The sequence below is a fragment of the Phragmites australis genome, chromosome 6, assembly GCF_958298935.1.
Source record: "Phragmites australis chromosome 6, lpPhrAust1.1, whole genome shotgun sequence".
Taxonomy (NCBI): Eukaryota; Viridiplantae; Streptophyta; class Magnoliopsida; order Poales; family Poaceae; genus Phragmites; species Phragmites australis.
Window position 1 is genome coordinate 10005001 of NC_084926.1, and position 26451 is coordinate 10031451.

Consider the following 26451-nt stretch of genomic DNA (forward strand, 5'->3'; position numbering starts at 1 on the left):
GGCGAGGTCTCGCATTTCATCGTGGACGTGCTGATGGTCACGATGGGCGGTGTGGACGGCCTCGACGAGGGCGCGGGCGACGGCACCGGCGCCGCCACCCGGTCGCTGCCCAGCATCATGTCCAGCTCGCGCGCGGCTGCGATCGCGGCCGATCTCCTGCCCTACCTCCCCTTCGGCGTCGAGCCGTCACCGCGCACTCGCATGTCCCGGGGCCTCCTCGCTACCCTCAGCGCTTGCACCCGCAACCGCACCATGTGCTCCGTTTCGGGTCTCCTTGCCGTCCTCCTCAACGTCGCGGAGAAGCTGTTCGTCGGAATGTGTCAGAGCAGCAAGTGGGACGGGACGCCGCTTGTGCAGTGCATTCAGGTGCTGGGTGGGCACTCGGTCAGTGTCAAGGATTTGCATTCCTGGCTCCTTTTGATCAAGCAGGCGCTCGGCACGCGGTGGGCGACGCCGCTGACCCTCGCGTTGGAGAAGGCCGTGGGGAGCAATGAGGCTAAAGGCCCTGCGGTGACGTTTGAGTTCGACGGGGAGAGCTCCGGCTTGCTCGCACCCGGGGATAGCCGGTGGCCATTCTCGAATGGTTTTGGGTTTGCCACATGGATATACGTGGAGTCTTTCTCGGGTTCGCTCAACACAGCTACGACCACTGCGCCCGTTGCTGCCTCTGCAGCTTCAACATCTGGGAAGTCATCACCATTGGTTGCTGCTGCCGCAGCCTGCACACTTGCGGGAGAAGGGACAAAGCACATGCCCCGGCTTTTCAGTTTCCTCACTTCGGATAACCATGGCATCGAGGCCTATTTCCATGGCCAGTTTCTAGTCGTGGAGAGTGGGGCTGGGAAGGGGAAGAAGGCTTCCCTCCATTTCACTTATGAATTCAAACCGCAGTGCTGGTACTTTGTTGGTCTGGAGCACACAAGCAAGCAGGGTTTGCTTGGGAAGGTCAACAGCGAATTGCGGTTGTATGTGGATGGGGACCTTCATGAAAGCTATCCATTTGAGCTCCCATGCATCGCGAAACCACTGAACTTCTGCTGCATTGGGACGAACCCATCACCAACTATTGCTGGCCTTCAACAATGCCCGTTGTTTGCGGAAATGGGGCCCATCTATATCTTTATTGAGCCTATTGGTCCGGAGAAAATGAGTCGACTAGCTTCTAGGGGGGGAGATGCATTTCCCAGCTTCGGCAATGGCGCTGGTTTGCCTTGGAAAGCTACAAGTGATCACATTAGGAAACTTGCAGAAGATAGTTATACACTTGACATTGAGATCGGAGGAAGCTTACATCTTCTTTATCATCCTAGCCTACTCAATGGCCGGTTTTGTCCCGATGCTTCACCTTCTGGTTCAACAGGTCCTTATCTAGTTATCTTTTTTCCTTCCTTTTGTTCAGACTTTTTTTCATTACCATCACTCACCCTGATAGTTGAGTGGATTATGACTTTTTTTTGGGGTGGGGGTGCCGCTTGGTTATTACTTGGTGGTTGGACCATGCTCTAGTTACAGTCCTGGTGAAATGGCTATACATATGTTTCTGAAGCAGCCTGTAAATTCTGAGCATATCATGTTACTTCGCTTGGCTATTGCCTGTCGCATTCAACATAAATTTCCGTTCCCACAATCCTGCATTAGTCATGCATGGTGTAAAGTGTTAACCAGTGACCAGGGTGTTTCTAGTGGGTGCCAAGACTTATGTCATGCAATGATAATGGCTGGTTCAGAAGATCACTGCTGATAATTTATCTTATGTTGAATCTCAGGTATGCTCTGTAGGCCTGCAGAAGTTCTTGGGATGGTTCATGTTTCTTATCGGGTTCGGCCAGCAGAATCTTTATGGGCTTTGGGTTATGGAGGTCCTATGGCATTACTACCATTGACTGTGAGCAATGTTGAGATGGATAACCTGGAACCTATACTTGGTGATTTGTCATTGTCTCTGGCTACCGCCTCTCTTTCTGTTTCTATTTTCAGGATTATTTCATTGGCCATTCAACATCCTGGAAATAAGGAAGAGTTTTGCCATACTCATGGACCAGAGCTTCTATCACAAGTTTTACATCATCTATTGGAAACACTATCAAAACTGGAAAGTGGGAGGAAAGAGATATTGAGAGATGAGGAGCTTGTTACTGCAATTGTATCTTTGTGTCAGTCTCAAAGAAATGATCATGGTCTAAAAGTTCAGCTCTTTAGCACTTTGCTGTTGGACCTGAAGATGTGGAGTTCATGCAACTATGTTTTGCAGAAAAAGCTTCTCTCTTCACTTGCGGACATGGTTCTTGCAGAATCTACTTGCATGCGCGATGCAAATGCGCTGCAAATGCTTCTTGACGGATGCAGAAGGTGTTACTGGGTAATTCATGAAGCAGATTCAATCGATACCTTCACACTTACTGGAAGTGAGAGACCTTTAGGAAATGTGAATGCTCTGGTTGATGAGCTTTTGGTTGTTATTGAACTGTTGATAGGAGCAGCATCTTCTACATTGGCTTCTGATGATGTTCATTGTTTGGTTGGGTTTGTCGTTGACTGCCCACAACCTAATCAGGTAACTGGACCTGGCAGTCTTGCACAACATTACTTGTTACATGCCAGGCAGCAACCACTCTTGCTAAATTTTTGCCAGCGCTTCTCTTGTTCACCTTGATGATGGAAATACTTTGGTCCACCAATACCAAAGTTTTGAATCTGCATAGTTTGACAGAACAATTTATGGTTCATACGTTCAGAGTACTTCATAGTCAGATGTGCTGGTTTAGATACCACAAAGTTCCAAGGAGAAACTAGTGGCGGCTTAATTATACTATTGCCAGATTTTGAATTATAATATTTTCTTTTGTTGAAAAAATAATTTGTTGCTAAAACTTGTGGGTACCTATGTTTTGACAATATACAATGTGTTTTATTTTAGTTTATGAGCAATGCACCGAGCTCATACTCTTAATCACATTGTATACATTCGTTGAGTGGTAATTGAGCAAGAGATGGTATTGTGACTTTAATAATGTGCTCTATTGGCAGGTTGCTAGGGTGTTGCTTCTCATCTACAGATTGATTGTGCACCCGAACATTTCTAGAGCCCACATGTTTGCTCAATCCTTCATTTCTCGTGGAGGCGTAGAAGCATTACTTGTTCTTTTGCAGAGGGAGGCTAAATCTGATGATAACGATATTTTCTGCAGTTGTAATGTGCCACGAAATGCTGCTTTGTGGAATAGATCTTCTAACTCTACTAATAGGGATTTGGACTTAAAAACTTCTAGTAGTGAAGCAAACTTCAAGGATCATGAGATTCAATCAGCAGAGCATCAGGAACCAACCTCTCATGAAGCTGGCACTCAACTTGAATCTACTAGCAAATGGTGCCTATTAAAGGGTCAGTTCCTAAAGAATTTGGGCAGCATCGATGTCCCGGATATCTCTGACAATGTCCAGAATAACATATATAATGTCGATAATGCTGATGGAGTTCTTGTTGGGATAGTTCATGTTTTGGGTGCTTTATTTGCATCAGGTCACCTGACTTTTGCTTCACCTACTGCGAGACCGAAGCTGCCAAGTAGTTTTCTGACTGCCTCTAATGGAGAAGGAAATACCATGTTTGAAGACAGAGTATCTCTGTTGCTCTTTGCATTACAGAAAGCTTTCCAAGCAGCCCCAAGGAGGCTTATGACCAGAAATGTCTACAGGGCTTTAATTTCTTCAGTGGTATGGTGTTTTTCAGGTGCCTTATGGGTAAAGGATACGTAACATGTTTCCAGCACTATACTAGTGGGTCCATATGATTTCTTTTTCACCCTCTGTTGGATTCTGTTATCACTTGTCAATCGTTCTCTTGGAAGTACCTGAATAAGTAAAACATTTGAGAACCTTTTGAAGCGAGTCTTCCAGATAAAAGTTCTTCAAGTTTATTTGACTCTGCTTCACAATAGTAGTTTTGCTGATTTGATCATAGGTGCAACTGCTTTTCCTCTGGAATTCCTGAATTCGTGATTGTGTTCTTGAATGCAGATCGATGCTTCTTCATCAAATGATAACCTTAAAAACTTATATGACTCTGGTTGCCGTTTTAAACACATTCCACTTTTGTTAGTCCTACTCCGTTCTCTTCCATATGCATCGAGGGCATTCCAAGTTCGTGCTATTGATAACAGAATCCAAGTACCCTCTGTTGGATTCTGTTATCACTTGTCAATCATCCTCTTGGAAGTACCCCTGAATAAGTAAAACATTCGAGAACCTTTTGAAGCGAGTCTTCCAGATAAAAGTTCTTCAAGTTTATTTGACTCTGCTTCGCAATAGTAGTTTTGCTGATTTGATCATAGGTGCAACTGCTTTTCCTCTGGAATTCCTGAATTCGTGATTGTGTTCTTGAATGCAGATCGATGCTTCTTCATCAAATGATAACCTAAAAAACTTATATGACTCTGGTTGCCGTTTTAAACACATTCCACTTTTGTTAGTCCTACTCCGTTCTCTTCCATATGCATCGAGGGCATTCCAAGTTCGTGCTATTCAGGTATATTTACTGATATGTTAAGATCGTATTCTGTCCTAATTTTTGTTGACACATTAATAGCTTGATTTTATGATAGACAATATTTTTTCGAGGGAAAACTTTGTTTTATTGTTATTCTCCTCATTGATAAACATTACACTGATTATCTGTATCTGTATTAATGTTCACCTATACGCTAGACGTAGACAGTCAGTCACCCCGTGACTAGTGACTAGGTTGTCTAGACGGTCTAGACAATTTTGTACTGTAGCAGCAAAAATGCAAACAAATACCTGTCCACGGTAGGGGATTTTCGGGGGTAGCATACATAGATTCAGGGATTAGAGCTAATACATGTCCACGATAGGGGATTTGCGGGGGGTGACGGCTCAGGTGCGGGCGACCGGCAACAGCACACACGCGGGCACGAGAGCAGGCGACGACCGTGAGTGAGGGCTCGGACGAGGCCACGAGCGAGCGCGAGGTCGCTGGTGGCGGCGACAGCGTAGGCGTGGATGCGAGCATGGGGTCTACAACCGGCGGTGGCGCCATAGATGAGAGGAGATAGTCGAGAGACGAATGGGGAATGGATGGATTGAATTATGTTTTGTGCGGTGTGGGGAATAGTTTCAGGGTGGAAATTTGGTCTCGTGCGTGTCCAAATCAATCCTCCCGCGCGGACCCGCTAGGTGCCAAACTTTGCATCACCAAGATGGCCACCTAGTCGCGCACGTAGCCGACGAGTTGTGTCCAACCACTGTCTAGATTCGTTGTCGAGTCCGTCTTTGACCAGAGTTAACTGTCTAGATGGTCTACCCGTCTAGAGTTGCGTCTAGGCCCTAGACTGGACGCCGAGGCTTCAACTAGCGACTAGTCATCATCTAGACGCGCTAGACGATCGTCTACGCGAACACTATGACACAAACCTAGACTAAGATTACAATATCACAACTACCCCTAACACACATACCATACTACTACAATTAACAGGAGTCAAGCACAAAATGCAAGGGACAAACCTTGCTAAAGTTTTAAATAAAATTTTATTCATGATGGAAGTGTTATGCTTACTACAGTCTACTCTATTGATAAGGATGATGACAATATGAATAGCACTATTTGCATTGAGTCCTCTTGACTCGTCTTGTTATGGAAAGAGTCAAGTTAGTTTAGGCAAGTTATCTAGTTGTTATGGGTAGGAGATAAGTTGGATTTGATTAAGAGATAGAGTTTGATTAGTTTCCAATTCAGTTAGAGATAAATTAGGTAAGTTAGGATTTGGAGTTAGATTTGGATTGTAATTTCCATCTCTATATAAAGGGCTAGCCACGCATCATTGGAGGCAAGCAAGAAGAATTCAGCAAATGGATTTTGCCCAGATTGTTAGTCAGAGCCTCTTCTCAGCAGGAGAAGCCCGACGATTAGAGTATGATTTGCCCTTGGCATCGATCAGAGCCTCGAGTCTACGGGAGAAGCCCGGGATTAGAGGGTGATATGCCCAATCTTACCCTTGTATCCACTGTTCCTCTCGTTGCCAAAATACGACCACACTTGCTTGATGTCTATGCACCCCGAATGCTGAAAAACAAATTTGTTACTGCTTCTCCAAAGTGGCTAAGTTCTTCTATAGTGTTTTAGTGACATAGCATTTAGTGGAATGCGGTGGGTGGCTTTCTGCTTTTTAAGTGTTTAAGCCATACCAAATGGTACCTAGATTTAACTCCATGATAGTTCAATAAAAAGCAACCATCTGGGTCCGTGACATGCCTTTTTCCCTTTACTTTTATTGGAATGACCATAACTAGCATTGTTTAGGAGTATGTGCTAAGGTCTGATTTGGGTAGAGGTTAATTTTATATACTGAAATTATCGCAAAAAACTTTGTATACTGGAACTTTTGTTAAATTCACTAAGCAAGGACAATGCCTTTCGGTGTTGGCTACAGCCTGAAATAGCGTACAACAAAAGCATAACACTAGAAAACATGCTTTAGATGGAGCCAGGTGTCATACCATTTACCACATCCATTAATTTTATGTATCTCCATCCACCCAACTATGGCCTTCAATTCTTCACTGGTTGCATTGGTTGATTAATGATGTAAGTTCAAGCAGTCCAATGTGTGAATGCTTAGCCTTCATTTTTCTGACATGGATGCTTTTCTTTTTTACATTGATATAATGTTTTTCATGGAATCTCTTCTCCTACATGTTTGAGATCACTTATGGTGCCTTTTACATTATTTCAGGATCTTCTATATTTGGTTTGCAGTCATCCCAAGAATAGAAGTATGATGGCCTCCATAGGGGAATGGCCCGAATGGATATTGGAAGTTTTGATTTCTGATCATGAGGTAATATTTCTGTAATGACAAATCAAAGCATTTTGTAATGAGCATACATTAAGAGGTGACAGTTGTATTCTTTATTTTCTTCTTTTTTAACCTGTTTACTCCTGTAGATTCTAATATATAAAATTGATATGTAGATGGGGGATAACAAAGATTCAGATGGTGTAAGCAGATATGAGGTTGAAGATCTTATACACAATTTTGTAGCTACTGTGTTGGAGCATTCAATACGACAAAAGGATGGATGGAAGGTGAGCTAATTAGATCTCTTGTTTCTATTTGGACAATAACATGCTTTTTAGGATTGTAAACTTCGTTTTATGGTGGCCTTCTACTTGGGCTTGATCCCTTGTCAGACTTTTCTTTGACTAGGATACTTGGTTGTAACTTTATAATTTTTGTAATGTTGTAATATTTCAGGATGTAGAGGCAACAATTCATTGTGCGGAGTGGCTTTCAATGGTTGGGGGATCTAGCACTGGTGACCAAAGAATTAGGTAAGCAATAAGCAGCAGTACCCATCCCAAAATTTCTAATTAATTACTATTTTATCGGTTACTTCTGTATCTATTATCCTTCTCGTTTTGTTTAATCTTCTAGGCATGTAGCTTTTTGTGCTTTGTCAGTTATCACTTTATTATTATTTCCCGAACACACAAGTGTCTTTTCCCGAGATCAAATTCAACCCTAATGTTTTTGTTGATTTTTTCATATTCCAATACTTGTATAACAATACATATTACTATCTTGCATTGGTAATATCTTGTGCTATTTTGTTCTTTTCTAAGGCGTGAAGAATCATTACCAATTTTCAAAAGGAGATTACTGGGTACCCTGCTTGATTTTTGTACCCAGGAGCTTCAGGTTCAGGTTGATGTTGCTTCTTCTACTTATGTTATTCGTTCGTAGAATTGGAATTTTATTTTATTTTACAATATAACGTTCCAACCAACAAAAAATCAATACAAGAAATCATGCCTTGTTGGTTGGTTCATCCCATCTACAGGTTCATGAGGTTCAATACAAGAAATCATCCCATCTACAGGTTCATGAGGTGAAAAAAGACATGATTTCTTGTATTTCTACTGTTATCTCCTACTCTTTTGGTCTTTTTTCACCTCATGAACCTGCATATCTCTATATATTTTTGCCCCTGTTTTGGTATAATGCTGGCAAAATCGGGGAATAATTTAGCACAGGCCTAGGGTCCTCTTTTTTGGCGTATCTTAGACTTGCCTTGTTTGTAAGCCAGTTTGCTGTGCTCATATGTGAAACAAGCTAACTCGTGAAATTAGCACTAGCTACACATTAATTCTGGCTTGTAAGCCATTGCAACCCTGTAAGCTTCGTCTTCTTCTTCTTCTTTTTTTTTGCATGGAATGGTAGGATCATGCCTATTCAATTAAGATGGAAAGGGTAATTGGTTTACACGTGCTGGCTAGGACAAAGCAGCAGTTGGAGCTGTTCACAACCTTGTAGGCCTCCTAAACGGCTTAAGCTTCTGTAATCTGCATAGGAAGAAGCTTAGGATTATCAAACTAGGATGAATATAAGCATGTGTTTGTTACTAGATTAATACCAGACTGTAGTCTAAGCTTTTGGGTTTCATCTCTAGCCTACCCCAACTTGTTTGGGACTGAAAGGCTTTGTTGTTGTTGTAGTCTAAGCTTTGTCGGTCAATTAGGCCCCTCGATGGAGCATAGTAAGATTTATATCGATAACTCCATTCAGCGTGTGATTGGTGTGTCAGTACAATAACAATACATTCTTGTGGCATTTCTATCATCAGTGATACTGCTAGGGACAAAATATGAGCTTCACTTTGTTTTTCCCTGCCGAACTTAGTTTGTCATGATACTCTTAATGCAGTGGCCTGTACTCGTTCCAGTTCGATTACTCTTGAGTTCAGTATTGTGACATAACACATGGTGGCTCTTAAGCTACAAATTATGCAATTACTGATTTGTCAGTTCACAAATGATGTTCTTTTCTTATTTGTCTCTACAGCAAACTGAAGGAATTGCTGCTGCAACAGCTGGTGTTGCAGAAGAGGGTTTGATGCCTAAAGAAACAAAAATACAAGTAGAGAAACCTGCCAATCTCTCAGTAGCCTTGGCTGAGAACGCAATTGTTCTTTTGATGTTCATAGAAGATCATCTGAGGTCACGCAGTCAACAATTTTTCATGTCCTGCTCAGTTGATAGTGCTGTGTCACCTGCCTCAATTGCTTCATCAGCTGCCAGTAGGTCAAATTCATTGAGCAGAACTGGTAGTGAGCGTCTGGAAGCTGGGAGCTCAAGGCAGTCTTTGTCCAGTGATGCTGGTGGTCTTCCAGTTGATGTATGTATATCAAGAATTGCCTTATTTGCCTTATTTCAATTTAAATTATGGAGCCCTAAAATTTTCATGTTCTTTCAATGTTTTTGCATGTGATGTGTCAACTTTACTTTTATTTTCCGAATCCATGTGAATTTACAAGATGATATATGACGTCATCGCTGAAGATGTTCAATTTGAGACAAGCGACGTATCATAGTTTTTTTTTTCTCGAACGCGCAGGATAGGGGTCACAATTTGTTCACTCTGATGTATGGGGGCTTGCTCCCTTCGTTTCGATAGGGGTCACTTTTATTATGTGATCTTTATTGATGATTATTCGAGATTTATTTGGCTTTACCTTATGTCCTCTCGTGATTAGTTTCTTTCCATTTATCAGTAGTTTGCTACTATGATTCACACTTAGTTTGACTCTCCCATTTGCGCTTTTCATGCTGACTCTGTTGGTGAGTACATTTCAGATGCGCATTGTCGCTATCTCGCTGGCCAAGGTACTCTTGCTCAGTTCTCCTGCCCTGGTGCCCATGCTCAGAATGGTGTTCCTGAGCGCAAGCACCGTCATATTCTTTGGACTGCTCATGCTCTTCTGATCTCTTTTGACCTTTCACCTCACTTCTAGGCTAAGGCTATCTCTATGGCTGTCTTTCTCATTAATAGGCAGCCAACCGTCCTCTGTTCTTCAGGGATGTACACCTTATGAACGTCTCTATGGCACACCTCCTGGCTACAGTCATCTTCGATGCTTTGGTTGTGTCTGTTATATTCTTCTTCCACCTCGTGAGTGCACTAAGCTAACTGCTCAGTCAGTTGAGTGTGTTTTTCTTAGGTATAGTACATGGCACAGGGTTATCGTTGTTATGACCCTGTTGCTCATCGGATGAGGATATCTCGGGATGCCACCTTTGACGAATCCTGTTCTTACTATCCTTGTTCTTCCACCAGTACTCCATCCACTTCAGCCGAGTCTCTCTTTTCCTGACCCTTCCTGATTTGTCTTTTCCGCAGTCATTTTGCTCCACACCGCTACCACTCTCCCAGGCTCCCTTGCCACCGCCACCATCCTCTCCATGCTCACCACCTTCCGCTCCACCTTCAGTTGGTTCACCACCTCCTCCGATGGTGCCTCCTTCTTGTGATATCACTCACTTTTACGCCCGTCGTTCGCGACATCCTCCACCACCTAACTCCTCTCCGTCCCTTCTCGGACCTGCTCTGGAGTCTCCACCTTGGTATGATCTATGTGATCATCGTACTATTCGGCCACCTGAGCGCTATGGCTTCACAGTTGCTGCTCTTGTCGAGCCCACAACCTACCAAGAGGCCGCTGTTCACCAGGAGTGGTAGCAAGCTATGGCTGAGGAGATTGCTGCTTTGAAGCGTACTAACATTTGGGATCTTGTTCCTTTGCCATCTCATGTCACTCCTATCACTTGCAAGTGATCTATAAGGTCAAGATTCGCTCTAGTGGCCCTCTTGAGCGCTACAAGGCTCTTCTTGTGGCTCGTGGTTGTCAGTACGAATATGGTCGTGACTATGATGAGACTTTTGCTCTAGTTGCGTGACCACTGTTCGGACTCTTTTGGTTGTTGCCTCTGTTCGCTAGTGGTCCATCTCTCAGCTAGATGTCAAGAATGCTTTTCTCAATGGTGAGCTGCATGAGGAGGTCTACATGCAGCCACCTCCAGGATACTTTGTTCCTGATGGCATGGTCTGTCGTCTGCGTCTCTCTATATGGTCTCAAACAGGCTCTTCGGGCTTAGTTTGAGCGCTTCTCTTCTATTGTTACTGATGCTGGCTTTCAGCCTAGCGACCATGACCCATCTCTTTTTCTTTACACTTCTCGTGGTTGCACGCTTCTTCTCTATGTTGATGACATGATTATCACAGGTGATGAATCTCAGTTCATTGACTGTGTGAAGAAGCGTCTCGATGATAAGTTCTTGATGTATGACTCCTCTCTCCTCTGACAGCACCGGTGCGATCAGTATTGCTCGGGGTCCCGTGAAGCATGAACTTACCAAACACATTGGAGTTGATGCTCCCTATATGAGATCGCAGGTGCAGGATGGGGTTGTCTCTCTTTGCTATGTGCCTTCAAAGCTTCAGTTAGCATATTTTTTCATGAAGTCACATACGAGGGCACAACACAGCAATTTCCTCTCCAAACTCAGTATTATAGATCCACCATGAGTTTGAGGGGGGGGGGGGGTGTTAGATACATGTATATGTAGCTTGTATTTTCGCTCTTTTGGGCATGATAGATCTGAGTTACATCATTCCAACACTAACAAGTCCCATAGTTGTAAGTACTCTTCAAGCACTACCACAGAGAGAGCCCCTTTAATATCTGCCACCCACCTTTGGTTGTCAAGCGCTTGAGCCACTGTCGAAATGTTAAATGCTCCGTGGGGGACAAGTGAAACAAGGTTGGGAGCTATTTCAGGGATGGTCCGCCCCGCAGCCACCTATCCGTCCAAAATTTTTATTTGCTCCATCGCCAATTATAGTCACTGTGGCAATGTCGAATAGAGCTTTTGCATTGGGGTGAACCTGCACATGAAGTCCTGTCCATGGGCGGGATGGCTCAGTTTTTGCAGCCACAACCACCGTGTACGAAGAACCCATCCAAGAGTGGTCAAATCGTGTATGCCTAAGCCCGCATACTGAATTGGGCGACACACCCTTTGCCAAGAGACTAGGCAATTACCACCATTTGCCTGCTCTTGCCCCTTCCATAAGAAACCCCTCCTCTTGTCAATTGCCTTAATGACCCACTTAGGAAGATCCATCGCAATCATTTGATAAATAGGTGCTGCAGTGAGCACCAAACGAACCTTGATGAGTCTCCCAGCTTGATTCATCAAGGAAGCCTTCCGCCATGGTAAATGATCTGCCACTTTGTCAATCAAGGACTGCAGCTCGGTCTTGGTGAGCTTCCTGATAGACAAGGGCAGCCCTAAATACGTGCAAGGAAAAATCTTAACCTCGCACGGTAGCTGATCTGTGATGACCGCTAAATCCTCCTCTTGACACTGGATGAGCGACACAGAGCACTTGAGAATATTGGTCTTAAGCCCTGAAGCATGCCCAAAGACTGTCAACACTTGTTTGATTAATACCAATTCATCGGCAGCTGGTCGAAGGAACAAAACAACATCATCAGCATACAAGGATACGCAGTGTTGCGAACCTCGGACCAGGAGCGGCTGCAGGAGACCCTCATGGCAGGCACGACCAATTAGCGAGTTCAGCACATCCATCACTAAAAAGAATAACATGGGAGAAAGCTGGTCTCCTTGCCGTAGGCCTCTACGATGTATAATTTCCTCTCCCGGCTCTCCGTTCATTATAACCCGAGTAGAGGAGGTTGACATCAAGCTGCAGAGGAGATTGCACCAACGGTGCTCGAAACCCAAACACCTTAGGACCTCTAATAAAAATGGCCAAGAAACAGAGTCAAAGGCCTTGGAGATATCCAATTTTAGGAGCACATGTGGGTCCTTCTTGTGCAAACACCGGGCTGTTTATTGGACAAGTAGAAAATTATCTTGGATGCTTCGTCCTCTAACAAAGGCGTTTTGATTTGTTGAAACCATGGCAGATAATCTGGGAGCAAGACGGTTGGCCATGATTTCGCAATCAGCTTCACAAAACTGTGAATTAGGCTTATGAGCCGTTAATCCTTTACTTGTATTGCATCTGCCTTCTTGGGTATAAGAGTGAGGAAAGCTGTGTTTAGTAGCGTTAGTTTGGAAACTCTCCCTTGCTGTACTGCTAGCAAAGCCATCATCATATCACATTTGATAATCTGCCAGCAAGTCTTATAAAAACGACCAGTAAAATGATCCGGCCCCGGCTCCAGCGCCTTGTCCTGCGGTAATTCCTTGATAGTTGCCGAAACCTCCTCTTCAGTGAATAAATCATCTAAAGAGACCAGATCATGATTTTGAGAATGGAATGCTGAAAGGTCCAGCGTTATGTCTCTGTGCTTCACTGCCCAACATATCAAAACAGAAATCGAAAGCAGCAGATTGCTTCTCCACTTGACTGGTGACAATCTGATCATTCACAAGAAGTTTGGCCACAAAATTCTTCCTTTTCCGAAGCCTGGACTGCTGGTGAAAAAAGGTAGTGTTGGCGTCCCTTTCTTTAAGATAGAGCACGTGAGAACGTATGGCGAGCGATGGTGCGCTAAGGGATGCCAAGCCGAGACAATGATGCTTCAATTTCCTGCGCAGCCAATCCTCCTCAACTGAAAGCTGCCACTAGTCCCGGGCAATCTCAATGCGATGGAGAACTTCCTTTGCCATGACAAGTTGAGTCTTTATATTTTCGATCTTTCGCTGACTCCAACTCCGAAGTGCTCGACTTAAACGCTAAAGCTTGACGAACACCTATTCAACCGAACAAGTTGCAGCAACACGAGCGTCCCAATTTAGTTGCATGGCTTCTTGAAACCCCTGGAGCTTGGGCCACAAACTCTCAAAATGGAAACGCCGCTTTCCTCTTGTGCTGATCTCGAGACCCAATAACAGCGGGCAATGATCAGATAAACCCGACGCTGTGCTCTGCAGGAGGGAGTCCGGGAAAATCTCTTCCCAATCCATGGTACAGAATGCACGGTCAAGCCTGACCAGAGTCGAGGAGTCACGTTCATTCGGCCAAGTATACTTTCGACCCAGTAGTGGAATCTCCTTGACTTCAGAATCATCAAGGCATCGTTGGAAGCAGCCCATCATCGCTCGGTACAAATTTGCATTATTCTTGTTTGCTGCTTGGTATATCAAATTGAAATCGCCTGCCACAAGCCATGGCCCGGTACATAGCGCACATACGTCATGCAGTTCTTGCGGGAAAAATAATTTCTTCTCGTCATCTTGCGGGCCATATACCCCGGTGAACCACCAGTTGCGACCTTTAGGCTCAGCAAACTGAACCGAGACTGAAAAAGCATCCACTTGAGTAGTTAAAGCCTAGCAGACCGTCCCTTTCCAAGCTATAAGAATACCGCCCCTTGTACCCTTGGCAGGCAATGCCAAATGTTGATCATACTTGGAGCTGAGCACAAAGAGTAAGATGCGTTGGGGTAGTGCTGCAACCTTCGTTTTTTGGAGACACACGATGTAAGCCTTGGAGGACAACACAACATCTCGGGCTGAATTGCGCCGAGTAGTCTGGTTAAGACCCGCACATTCCAAATGAGAATAGTGGATGGATTCATTGGAAAAATCAGTGGAAAACGACCCATACAAAGGGAGTCACAGGCTCTACACACAACCAATTCCTCCACCAATTGGACCTGATCGGCATCGTCAGTAGACCATCCGAAGATGGCTGCGAGCTCAGGGAGATGCTCACGGATAAGCACTCTCTCAGAGAGCCTGCTGTAGGCGTCTTGAGCTTTATGATCCACTCGCTCTTGGTTAGAAATTAGACGAGGCTTTTCATTATTCTTCTTTGAGCGTCTGAGCCCGTGGGGTCAGGGGAGCAAGGTTGTGCGCCCGCAACTCGCCTACTGCGCCTAGGCGTAGAACCCGATGGCACACCTTTGTGCCTTCGCTTCTAAACAACTTGTTGAGGCAAGAGGCGATCCACCGGCTTGGAATATTTGGTGATGAAGGGGTGTGGGCAAGCATCAGGTGTGTGTGGCGAGGAAGGTCCAACGCCATAATGTCGCTGCCTGGAGTAAACTGGCTCGAGGGCCACAACATTGATGGCTGGCTCCAGCTGCACAGCCTCGGACGACCTGGTAGGAGGCGTGACGACTAGAGGAAACAGGGGCCCAAGATCCGGCAGAGGCCCATCAAGCAAAGGAACATCTTCATGGACGCAGGCCCACTAACAGAGATTGTGACAGTGGCATCTCGATCAGCAGCACCACAGTCAACGCTGGTGATTGGAATTCTAACTTCTGGGAAAAACTTATCAGGAAGAAAATCAAGAATAATAATATTGTCTGTTTAACCTAAGAATCAATAAAGCTACTAGCCATTTTATTTTGACTGAACGAAGCCCCTAGCCATTACAGGGATCAAGCATGAAACTTCTTAAGAGGTGGCTTTATAATTGAAAATTCTGTTTCTAGCTTCTAATTTCTTGATTAGAAGAAATATCTGTAAACTAGTAGTTGTTGTTATGCCATGTTTGTGGCAGTATACTGTTCTTACAATCATTATTTTCTTTGTTGTCTATTGACTGCCCTATTGCACTAAGTCCTGGAACTCAACAAGCATACACATAATCCAAAAGGATATTGTGTGTATTGCGGCAGTAGGTTTCCTTCGTAGAGGTTACTCTTCATATCCTTTTTGAAAGTTATCTTACTAGATTATTATATTCTTTGTCAAAAAATATTCAGGTTCTTGCTTCTACAGCAGATACAAATGGGCAAATTTCTGCTGAGGTGATGGAACTTGTAACAGCAGCAGCAGCAGCTGAGCCTTATGGATCGGTCAGGCATGCATTTATATCGTATGGGAGCTGTATTTCAGATCTTTCAGAAGGATGGAAGTACAGAAGCCAATTGTGGTATGGTGTATGCATTCCTCCCAAATCCAATGTCTTCGGTGGTGGGGGAAGTGGTTGGGTATCATGGAAATCTGTTCTAGAGAAGGACCCTGATGGGAACTGGATTGAACTTTCATTAGTGAAGAAATCAGTTGCAATGCAGCAGGCACTTCTGTTAGATTCTGGATTTGGGGGTTGCCTTGCTAATGGAGTTGGATCTGGCCCTGGCACGGATGTTATGGGTGCACTTAATCTGTTGTTAGATAGCGATCAACCATTTTTTTGTATGCTCCGGTTGATTCTTGTTTCAATGAGGGAGGATGACAGTGGGGAAGACGACATTTTCATGAGGAACATTAGCATGAAGAATGTGATTTCTGAAGGATTGGGCTGTCAAAGTGGAAGCATGATGGCACTTGATGGTAACTCCAGTGCGTCTATCAGAAAACGCTCGGCTGCACTTCTATGGAGGTACACCCTTTTCGCTATCACGTATCAGCTATAAAATCGATGCACATGAAAAGGGCTGTGACCTGGAAGTCATAAATTTGTGCTGTTCAGATCCTTGAAGTTTGTACTTCATAGGGTATTCATTGGGGGGGGGGGGGGGGAGGGGGGAAGTCTTAGCTCAGTAACACTACAGATATGTATAAATTGGAAAATAGCGTCCAATGTGAAGCTGAGAAGTGGTCCTTGGGGCCAATCTCAACAGATATCATTTTCCAGTTTGAGCATAGCTTGGTTGGTAGAGGCTCCAGTGGAGGAGCATGCCTACCCAGGTTCTCGCTTTCAGGAGAAAGCCCCTTCCGTTGCCCCCCTCCTTCCCCCCTCTTGAACTGAGGTTTCATAATTTAATAATAGTGCTGATGCTTTTTTATATTACATCATGACACACTCCACTCTTTCTCAGTGTTCTTTCAGTCATATCCCAGAGTATTTTTTTTATCCATAATTTCTTCGATTTTTTGCAGCCATATATCTTTGCTGATATTTGGAGCTCTTTCTTTTCTACAGAGTGCTTGGCCCCATTCTGAATATGCCAGTTTCTGAATCTAAGAGACAGAGAGTTCTGGTTGCTTCATCTATACTTTATTCGGAGGTAAGTTTGTTTTTCATTGCCATGGATGAATATGATGTGCATCTGATGACATACCAGCATCCAACTATCCTTCTAGATTGAATAATTCATTGAAATCAGCACATGATGTCACAGTTGTTTTTTTCTAATAATTGTTTCTTAAAGTGGCATGAATCATAGGTTACTAAGCTAGTTCCGAGTTTTGGAGGAATCTACAGTGTTTTAATTTGTCAATGTGACCTGCATCAAAGCTGTTTGCTCATCTCTTTCTGTTGAGCTTAGGATTAATTAAGGCTTCTATAATATAACATATAAAGAACGTCTAAATTACTTGTGATCTCTCTTGCCTTTTTTGTTCTTTAGAAAAAAACTAGACCAACCTAGGAGAAACTAGGTGGCTTTATATTAAGAAGAAATAGGCATCCAAATGCCTTTTGTGTTCTTTTGTGATTTTCAAAACTGAGTTAAATTTGTCCTGCTACACAAAGCATGTTCTGTGCACTATGTCTCTTATTTGATGTTTAATACTACCCTCAATTCACAGTGATTATATTCGCCTTTGATTTTAAAGATTGTAATTTGTCTATGCTTGTTCAGTGTTTTTATTATATATGATAATTGTATTCTGTACCATGGGATATCACAACATTAGCTGGCATTTTAGAGGTCCAAGTAAGCTTTTCTATGTTAAGGCTTATAAAATCATGGAATTCTATTCTGCTGTTGTTTGTTTGATTGTTTTTAGTAGCTAGAGGAACAAGTTTATTATATTCTCTGTTACTCATGAAATTTATGCTATCGTAACAGTTATGGCATGCTGTAAGTAGTGACAGAAAACCATTAAGGAAAAAGTATGTTGGATTGATCATGCCACCATTTGTAGCTGTCCTGAAAAGATATCGCTCTGTTTTGGCCGGTATTCAAGAGCTTACATCTTCAGATGGGCAAAATCCGCTACTTGTTGATGATTGGGCTTCAGCAGCAGATGCTTTACCTGTTGAGGTAAAAGTTGATTCTTTATAGTTCATACAAGAGTGACAACCGTGGTTGTGTGTTGCCCATGCTCATGTTGTATCAGTGACTGTTGGTACTAGCATATAATAAAAGCTCTAGCAGGTTATTTATCCAGTAGCCATGATTTTTAGAATCTTTTAACTTTCTGAAAAAATGCTAGTGGTTGTTAACTTGTTTATCTATTACTTTCGTGTTCTTGAAACTGTGTGTTGTACAGCTCTCACTTATCAGTTTTCACAGTATTGCTCTTTGTCTTTTATTTCTGGAATATTTCATGGGATGCTTTAGGCTAATTTTTCCTAAACATTTAAGTGGTGATAACATACCATTTTCTACTAGATTACTTTCGAGAAAGACATTGATTTTTTATGCAAGTCTTTATTGCTCCTATTGGGTAAAGACATCACCACTGTTTTCTGTAAATCTGCAAAAGCCAATCTGTTCATGATGAGACTTCTGCTTTGTTTCTTTCGAACTCAGGCTGGTGTTTCAATGATATCACCTGGCTGGGCTGCTGCTTTTGCTTCTCCACCAGTTGCAATGGCATTGGCCATGATTGCTGCTGGTGCCTCTGGGACAGAAACGATAGCACCGCCAACTAATAAGTTGCGCAGGCGCGACACCTCATTGCTTGAGCGTAGATCAGCTAAATTGCACACATTCTCAAGTTTTCAGAAGCCTACTGCTACTGGTACGACACCAAGCCTGCCAACATCTGCATCTCAGGACAAAGCAGCTGCAAAAGCTGCAGCCTTGGCTGCTGCTCGTGACCTTGAGCGCAGTGCTAAGATTGGTTCGAGAAGGGGTCTTAGTGCTGTAGCAATGGCAACTTCAGGACAAAGGAGGGCTGCCGGTGATATTGAACGAGCCCAGAGGTGGAATACATCCGAAGCTATGGGTGCTGCATGGATGGAGTGTCTGCAGTCTGCTGATTCAAAGTCAGTATCAGGAAGAGATTTTTCTGCACTTTCATACAAATATGTTGCGCTTCTTGTTTCCAGTTTTGCCTTGGCACGGAACTTGCAGCGAGTTGAGGTACGTTGTCATGGAATGGAACGCTTCCACTCCAGATATTTGGGAATTGCTATATATCATTGAGTCAACTTTTGGACATGCAGATGGAAAGGCGAACACATATTGAAATATTGAACCGTCGGTGCATGTCTATTGGAGTTCGGGCATGGCGGCATCTTCTTCATTGCTTGATAGAGACAAGTAGACTCTATGGACCTTTTGGAGAACTTCTGTGTACTCCTGATAGTGTACGGTCACAGTTCTGTCTTTTCTTTACACTTCCTGTAATATTGCATTATTATGAAAAACAACTCTCTTTGCTGACCACTTTATGATGGCATGACTAAATTGATCTATTCATTCAGAAAAAAATATTGCATCTTAATGCTAAACGACATATATGATTTTTTTCTTATAGATGTCTTTTTGTGCCTTTCCATTTTTTGTTACACAGATTTTATGGAAGTTAGATTTGACTGAAAGTTCATTAAGAATGAGAAGATTTATGAAAAGGAGCTACAATTGGTTGGATCACTTGGGAGCAGCTGCTAGTCATGAGGAGCAGAAGTTTTTTTGTGATGGTGCAGAATCCAACACATGCCGCACAGAAGATGGAGATTATTCACTTACAAATGTTCTTTCAACAAGTTCTTTGATTGCAGTTGCTGAGGCAATGTCAGTGGATGGAGGACATGGACATACTGTGCAGAAAGAAACTGAGAATATTTGCAGCAGTGCGGATGATCTACTAACAAATTCATTGCCACCTGATCCATCTTTTACAGGATCAGTAGATTCAAGAAGCTCTGACTTTTCTGGTGTTTGCAACTTGGTCCGATCCACAGTAGTTGCACCTGGTTACAAGCCTAGTAAAGATGATGAGAGAATTATTGTTGAACTTCCTTCGTTGATGATTCGGCCATTGAAGGTTGTACGAGGAACCTTCCAAGTAAGTGTGTTCTAATGTACGTACTTTCACTTATATAGTTGTACCTCTTGTATGAGGCTATAAGCTGCTTTCAAATGTCGCCAAAACGAACTTCTGATTGGTGTCATTCCTCCTCGTTCATGATAATGGCATTTAGTATAAACTGAAGTTAAAAGAAACACGAGTAAATGACTACCATGCTTCTCTTCTGCATCACAGTACGGAATTTTTGTCAGTTATCTTTGCCTTGACCGCACTATAATCAATCTCAGTTTCCTGATGGGCTTAACTAGTTAATTTTATCAAATTAGCTAGTTGTGTACTTGTGTTTTTGGTATTACAAGTTCCTTCTCTTGTGTTTTCTGTCCTTTCATGCTACTATTCTGCTTCGTCGCCTAATCCAATATGCTAATGGGCATCTCAAATCCTAGTGTGTAATATTTTTTGCAGGTCACCTCAAAGAGGATTAACTTTATAGTCGATGAGCATATGAGCAACAATTACATGGATGATGTTGCATCTACTAGTGGCCAATATGATCAGCAAGATAAAGATCGTAGCTGGTTCATATCTTTACTACATAAGATTTATAGTAGAAGGTAAATGATTCTTGTATGGTAAAGATTCTGTTAACTGAGGTGTTTTCAGTTTTTCGATCATCTGCGGCCTGATCATATATATATTTGCATGGTAGAGTAACAGTAACCAGCTATCACTTTATGTGTCTCACTGATTTAAATGAACTGCTGCAGATATTTGCTACGTCAAAGTGCTTTGGAATTATTTATGGTAGATAGGTCAAACTTCTTATTTGATTTTGAGGTACATCCTTGATGAGACTCTACTCTGTATTGTTTGAACCTCATGCATTTTACAGCTGAATAACCTTTTTGGAGTTGTATTTGAACTTTATCTAGGATATAGAAGCACGTACACATGCTTATCGGGCCATTGTTCATACCAAGCCTCCTTATTTGAATGACATTTTTCTAGCTACCCAAGTAAGTGTTCAGTGCAGTTCTGCAAACCAGGATGTTTTTATTTCTTTCAGAGCCACTAACTTAATATATTTTTGTTTTAGAGGCCTGAGCAAATCCTTAAGCAGACACAGTTGATGGAGCGCTGGGCTAAATGGGAGGTACATGAATATAATAACTCATTTCTTCAGCAACATAGCTCTATGCGTTAAGGATCAAGATCTGAGTACATATGGCTTGTGCAGATTAGCAATTTCGAGTACTTGATGGAACTGAACACTCTTGCTGGCCGCAGTTACAACGACATTACTCAGGCATTTTTGCTACAGGATTCTCATTTCTGAATGTAATAAGTTCACTCATCTTATGTTCTCTATCTGTTTCTGCAGTATCCTGTTTTTCCATGGGTAATAGCAGATTACCAGTCCAAAACCTTGGATCTGGAAGGTCCTTTGACATACCGAGATCTTTCAAAGGTAAATCCTTTACCCCTTTCCTCACTAATCGGGGCCCCTTTTGTATTAAGTGCCTGTGTTTTTAATTCATTTCACTGGTGATGATAGTTGGTAATTTCGAATGCAGCCAATCGGTGCCCTGAATCCTGCACGGCTGAAGAAATTCGACGAACATTACTCCAGTTTCGAGGATCCAATCATCCCGAAATTTCACTACAGTTCACATTATTCCAGTCCTGGCACGGTATATCTTATTTATATTTGTATGCTTTTGATTTTTGGGACTAAGATATATCTGCATTCACCGCTCTTCAATGATGAGTCCTCCTTTAGTTGATTAGCGTGACCTATATATTTGATTTGCTTTAAGTGTTCCTTAATAGTGGTGATTGTGTTGGACATTAATGTTATATCTATTGCAGGTATTGTATTATCTTGCCAGGATAGAGCCTTTTACTACCCTCTCTGCTCAGCTGCAAGGTGCCAAGTTTGATCATGATGATTGCATGTTCTCTGATGTCACCAGAACATGGAATAGTGTCCTTGAAGGCATGAAGGATGTAAAAGAGCTAGTAAGTTTGGGTGAACATTTTTCCAATGGATACTGTGCATTGGTCGGTGCAGAAGTCTAATCAGAATCTTTGCTGGAATCTAATTATGTAATATTTCTCTAGGTTCCAGAGATGTTTTACCTTCCTGAGGTATTTACTAATGTAAACTCTTGCGGAAGACTAGGTGAGTTTTGTTTCAGTCTATGTGCACAAGGCAGTGAAACCAAAACCCTTAATGTTGGATATTTTTTTGCAGGCTCTGTAGTATTGCCTCCTTGGGCTCAGAGCCCTGTTGATTTTATACATAAACATCGGAAAGCTCTTGAGAGTGATCATGTCTCTGCTCATTTGCATGAATGGATTGATTTGATATTTGGGTATGCTACTCATATGTTATTCTTTTGCCACTTGTAACTGCATTTGTCTTCTTTACTTAATCATTGATCCTATATATGTTTGCAATACCATCAGTAATTCATTATCCTCTCCCTTCTTTAAAGCACTAATTCAATCATCTTGTCTAATGTTTTTACCAGAACTGATCTAGATAATTGTATACTATTTTGTAAGTCTAGCAGCTTTCCAATTAGATATTAAAGTAAGTTCTTGGATGTCAAGGAAATGACCTGTTGGGCATGCCTCATTTGAATGGATGAAATGACTTAAATGAGAGAAGTCTAGTTTTTATTCCTTCAACATAGGACGTGCTCCATCTTTGATGTCTCTCTGTTTACTTTTATGGTAAAAAGATCCTTGGAATATAGTTGCTACATTTAGCAGATGGTATATGTAAAATTTCTTACTGTGGTAATCCATAGATGACAGGAAATATATTCACAGATTTTTTTACATAAATAGGGAAAAAAAATTCATTGACAGTCCTAAGTTGCTGTTAAGAGGATTTTATTGATCTTTTTCTGCATTTCTATGATACACCCTTTGGTCATTGAATACTTTCTCAGATATAAACAAAGAGGTAAAGAGGCAGAGGTAGCCAATAATGTCTTTCCTCATTTTGCATACGAAGGGATGGTGGATATTGATAAAATCACTGATCCAGTAAGTACTGCACATAATTTTTTTAGATTTTGTTGGTAACTATCTACATGTTCATGTTTTACTGAAAATGCTGTAGGTGCAACGGCGAGCTACCCAAAATCAAATATCTTATTTTGGACAGACACCATCTCAATTTCTGACAGTTCCACACATAAGGAGAAGGCCATTGGCAGATATCTTACAGTTGCAGGTATACTTTACATGTACCAGGTCCATGTTTTACAAAAAAGTTCGTCATTAATTGATACACATACGTGTGTGTATTTTTGCTACTATACCAAGTAGATATGAAAAAACTGGATAGTTTAGAATAATCATAGTAAATTGCATACTTGCTGCTTAGTAATATAATAGCTTATTCAAGGGATAGAATAGCACATTATTCAAGAGTTGACTCTCATAGTAGGGTACAGCCATCTCCATGATTGCCTCTAGGACATATCACCAATATGTAATACATGTTCTTTATACTAATTAATTAAACTCGACAAGTTGGCGTTGGCATTACTCCTTGGTCCATGCAATTCCGATATGAATGATGGTTGAACGACAAGGGTGATAACTTAGCCACCACGCACCATTGTGCTTTTGCAATAAATGCAATCAATTGTTTTTTTCGGTAGCATTACGCTATTTCATGACGTGCTAAACATTGTATCTTTCTGTTTTTCCTGTGTAGACAATATTCCGGAACCCAAGTGAAGTTAGATCTTATGCACTTCCAAGTCCAGCTCACTGCAATATTCCTGCTAGTGCGATGCTTGTATCTAATGACTGTATTGTAGTCATAGATGCTAATGTCCCTGCAGTACTTGTGGCGATGCACCATTGGCAACCAAACACTCCAGACGGCCTAGGGGCACCATTCCTCTTTCACTGTGGAAGAAATGCCATAAATTCTAGTGGTGGTGCAATATTTCGCATTTTTAAAGGATCTACGGGTTCTGCAGAAGACAATAATTTCCCAAGGGCTATAGCTTTTGCTGCTTCTGCAATCCAAAATTCATCAGCTGTTGTTGTTACATGTGACAAAGAAGTTATAACTGGTAATTGTTTCATTCCACTTCAATGATACTTGTTGAAAAACTGGTGTTCTTCATTATCTTCTATTCATTTTTTTACCTTTTCTTTTTCTACTGAGCCCTCTTAGTTCTTGTCTAGCGGTAACCAAAAAGTGATGTTGTTAAACAACTAGTTTCCTTATTAGTTCTTGAATAAAATGCTATGATGCTATATAGCTGTTTTAATGCTGTTTCTGATATCCTTTTTTTTTCTACTATAGGCAGGCATGCAGATAACTCCGTGAAGTTGATCTCCCCGGATGGAGCAAGGACCATTGAAACTGCATATGGGCATCTTGCTCCTGTAACCTGCCTTGGACTATCTGCAGATAGCAATTATCTTGTTACAGGGTCTCGTGACACAACAGCTATACTTTGGAGGATACGTCAGGTATGCTCTTCACAACAGAAAAATGCTCCAGAACCTCCACCATCTACGCCGACAACACCAAATAGTCCTCTAGCCACTGGTAGTAGCAGCTGTAATAGTCCAAGCAAAATTCTAGAACCCTCCAGGAGGCGAAAAATTGAAGGTCCTATGCATGTACTAAGAGGTCATCTTGGTGAACTAACTTGCTGTTCTGTTAGTTCTGACTTGGGACTTGTTGCTTCATCTTCGAGTATGTCTGGTGTCCTTCTACATTCCTTGCGGACAGGTCGGCTCATAAGGAAGCTGGATGTGCAGGAGGCACATTCCATATGCTTATCTGCTCAAGGAATTGTATTGATTTGGAATGAATCCGAGAAAAGACTATCCACCTTCACTGTTAACGGAATCCCTGTTGCTACCTCGGTTCTGTCACTTCTCTCTGGACGAGTTGGTTGCATTGAGATTTCTACAGACGGACAGTTTGCCGTGATTGGAACTTGTTCGTCTAGCAATTGTAATCATGATGGCTGTACTTCTACAGATGAAGATTATGAGCTTTACAAGCCCGATGTTGATGAGGATGTACAAGAATCAAATGAGACCAGGCTATCTGTTCACGTGCCCTCTATCTGCATCCTTGATCTATACAAACTTGAGGTGAGCACTGAAAGCGAACTTTTGAACTTTTGTTATGTGTTGTTCCGCTCGATTTCATGTGAGCAGAACTCTCACCAATTAGTTTTATAATGCCAGGTAATCCATACGCTGAAGCTGGGGGAAGGACAGGACGTCACAGCACTTGCTCTAAACAAAGAAAACACTAGTCTTCTGGTTTCAACAGCTGATAAGCAGCTAATAGTCTTCACGAATCCTGCTGGAAGTACCCCAAGTGTGCTATAGATTAACACTAGCTCATCAGGGCCTGATTGGCAAATGTACTAGAGATCACCACTATCTTCACGGCCCGATTGACAGGTTTGCCTCTGCCACGCAGAGTGATCGTGTCTGCTACTAATCTCCAATGTATCTTACCTGATTAGTGTCCTTAATGATGCAGTTGAGCTCGAAGATGGGAGATCAGATATTGCACGAAGCCGATGGGCTTCTCGAGCCGTGAGCATAGGGCCGCTTACTTGCATTACTTAGGAGCTCCAGTGGATTTTGCTGTAAGATAGATGGGGCCTGGGATCAGGGTTCACAAATTCGTCAAAAGCCACTCAAAATTCACGGTTTTCGACGAATTCAGTCTGCACCGCATTCTGCAATCGCATTTCAATTCAAATTCAAATTTAAAAATCGAAAATTTGACACAATTTGTTCAGTTTTTACCGATTTTCACCGAATTCATACCGATATTTGCGAATTTTGGCCAATGCACTGTTCGGTGTCCGCACGAATTCGTGAACCCTTCTTGGAATCGGCCATGAGTGCACAAAAAGGAGAGGAGCTGCAACATAACCCTGTTCTGCGTTCTCGTGCTGGTATAGAAGAAATTCACTTTGGTTATATGGATCTTGCTATCCTCACTGTCGTGAAACCTACCACACTGCAAACAGGATACGACCCGTCTGTGTTGCGGCCAAGAGATTTAGAAGCAACATCCAAATGTAATCCGTAACTGCTGTCTCTGACACGTTTTGTCAGCTGTGTGAATATCGAGCTGGCATGCACTCGTGTCCCTGCATCTGTGTAGAATCTCGTCCAAGAAATCGATCATGCCCCCAATCCTCTGTTCACATGTATATAGCTATGCAGTCATCATCCAGAAAGGGCGATAACATGCTAATGATTGCCCCTGTCGCAACATATAGTATCAGTGGTCACTACGATGTTAACAAAAACGGCTACTTCCATTTGTAAACTGTAAGCCCCCCTTTGGAACAAAGAAAAAACATAGATTTTTTTTTGTAGATTTCCAATTCTATAGGAAAATTTGCTACATGTATTATTTGGAACAAAGGAATGCATCCTATGGCATGCATGAATGAAATCTAAGATGAAGTTGGACCTCATGGAAACTTTATTTTGTGTTTATCTCTCTTTTCGAGTTGCTATGTTTTCTCCATTGAAACTTTTCTACGTTCTGAATTCAGTAGGATTAGTGTCAGACAATATCCTGCATTTTAAGAATCTTGTGTTCCAAAGAGGTCCTACTATATGGTTTTCAGATGAAAACCTGAGGCGGTTACTCATTAGTCATGACACGGAGCAAGTATTCCCAAAAGGTGACAAGGTTCTTTTTCACC

At 42.3% G+C, this 26451-nt stretch overlaps 1 protein-coding gene across 3 annotated transcripts in view; it reads left to right on the forward strand.

Moving 5' to 3' along the window:
• LOC133921601 (BEACH domain-containing protein C2-like) overlaps positions 1-26207 on the forward strand; it is a 26839-nt gene extending 632 nt beyond the window's left edge. Inside the window, exons 1-32 of one of the 3 annotated variants that reach the window (XM_062366542.1) lie at positions 1-1360; positions 1767-2554; positions 3028-3714; positions 4388-4525; positions 6753-6857; positions 6992-7105; positions 7275-7351; positions 7643-7724; positions 7861-7908; positions 8862-9194; positions 15550-16169; positions 16713-16797; positions 17584-17778; positions 18271-18825; positions 18909-19052; positions 19259-19753; positions 20183-20331; positions 20485-20554; positions 20650-20733; positions 20814-20870; positions 20955-21023; positions 21099-21185; positions 21292-21408; positions 21587-21736; positions 21839-21899; positions 21972-22092; positions 22678-22774; positions 22851-22964; positions 23454-23820; positions 24057-24862; positions 24959-25180; positions 25263-26207. The exon at positions 1-1360 is cut by the window's left edge and continues 632 nt beyond it. In XM_062366542.1, the coding sequence (XP_062222526.1) occupies positions 1-1360; positions 1767-2554; positions 3028-3714; positions 4388-4525; positions 6753-6857; positions 6992-7105; positions 7275-7351; positions 7643-7724; positions 7861-7908; positions 8862-9194; positions 15550-16169; positions 16713-16797; positions 17584-17778; positions 18271-18825; positions 18909-19052; positions 19259-19753; positions 20183-20331; positions 20485-20554; positions 20650-20733; positions 20814-20870; positions 20955-21023; positions 21099-21185; positions 21292-21408; positions 21587-21736; positions 21839-21899; positions 21972-22092; positions 22678-22774; positions 22851-22964; positions 23454-23820; positions 24057-24862; positions 24959-25105 (8322 nt within the window). In that variant the 3' untranslated portion in view covers positions 25106-25180; positions 25263-26207. The remainder of the gene's footprint in view (positions 1361-1766; positions 2555-3027; positions 3715-4387; positions 4526-6752; positions 6858-6991; positions 7106-7274; positions 7352-7642; positions 7725-7860; positions 7909-8861; positions 9195-15549; positions 16170-16712; positions 16798-17583; positions 17779-18270; positions 18826-18908; positions 19053-19258; positions 19754-20182; positions 20332-20484; positions 20555-20649; positions 20734-20813; positions 20871-20954; positions 21024-21098; positions 21186-21291; positions 21409-21586; positions 21737-21838; positions 21900-21971; positions 22093-22677; positions 22775-22850; positions 22965-23453; positions 23821-24056; positions 24863-24958; positions 25181-25262) is intronic. The other 2 variants (XM_062366543.1, XM_062366544.1) reach the window with 2 other exon arrangements.
• Positions 26208-26451: the final 244 nt, after the last annotated feature.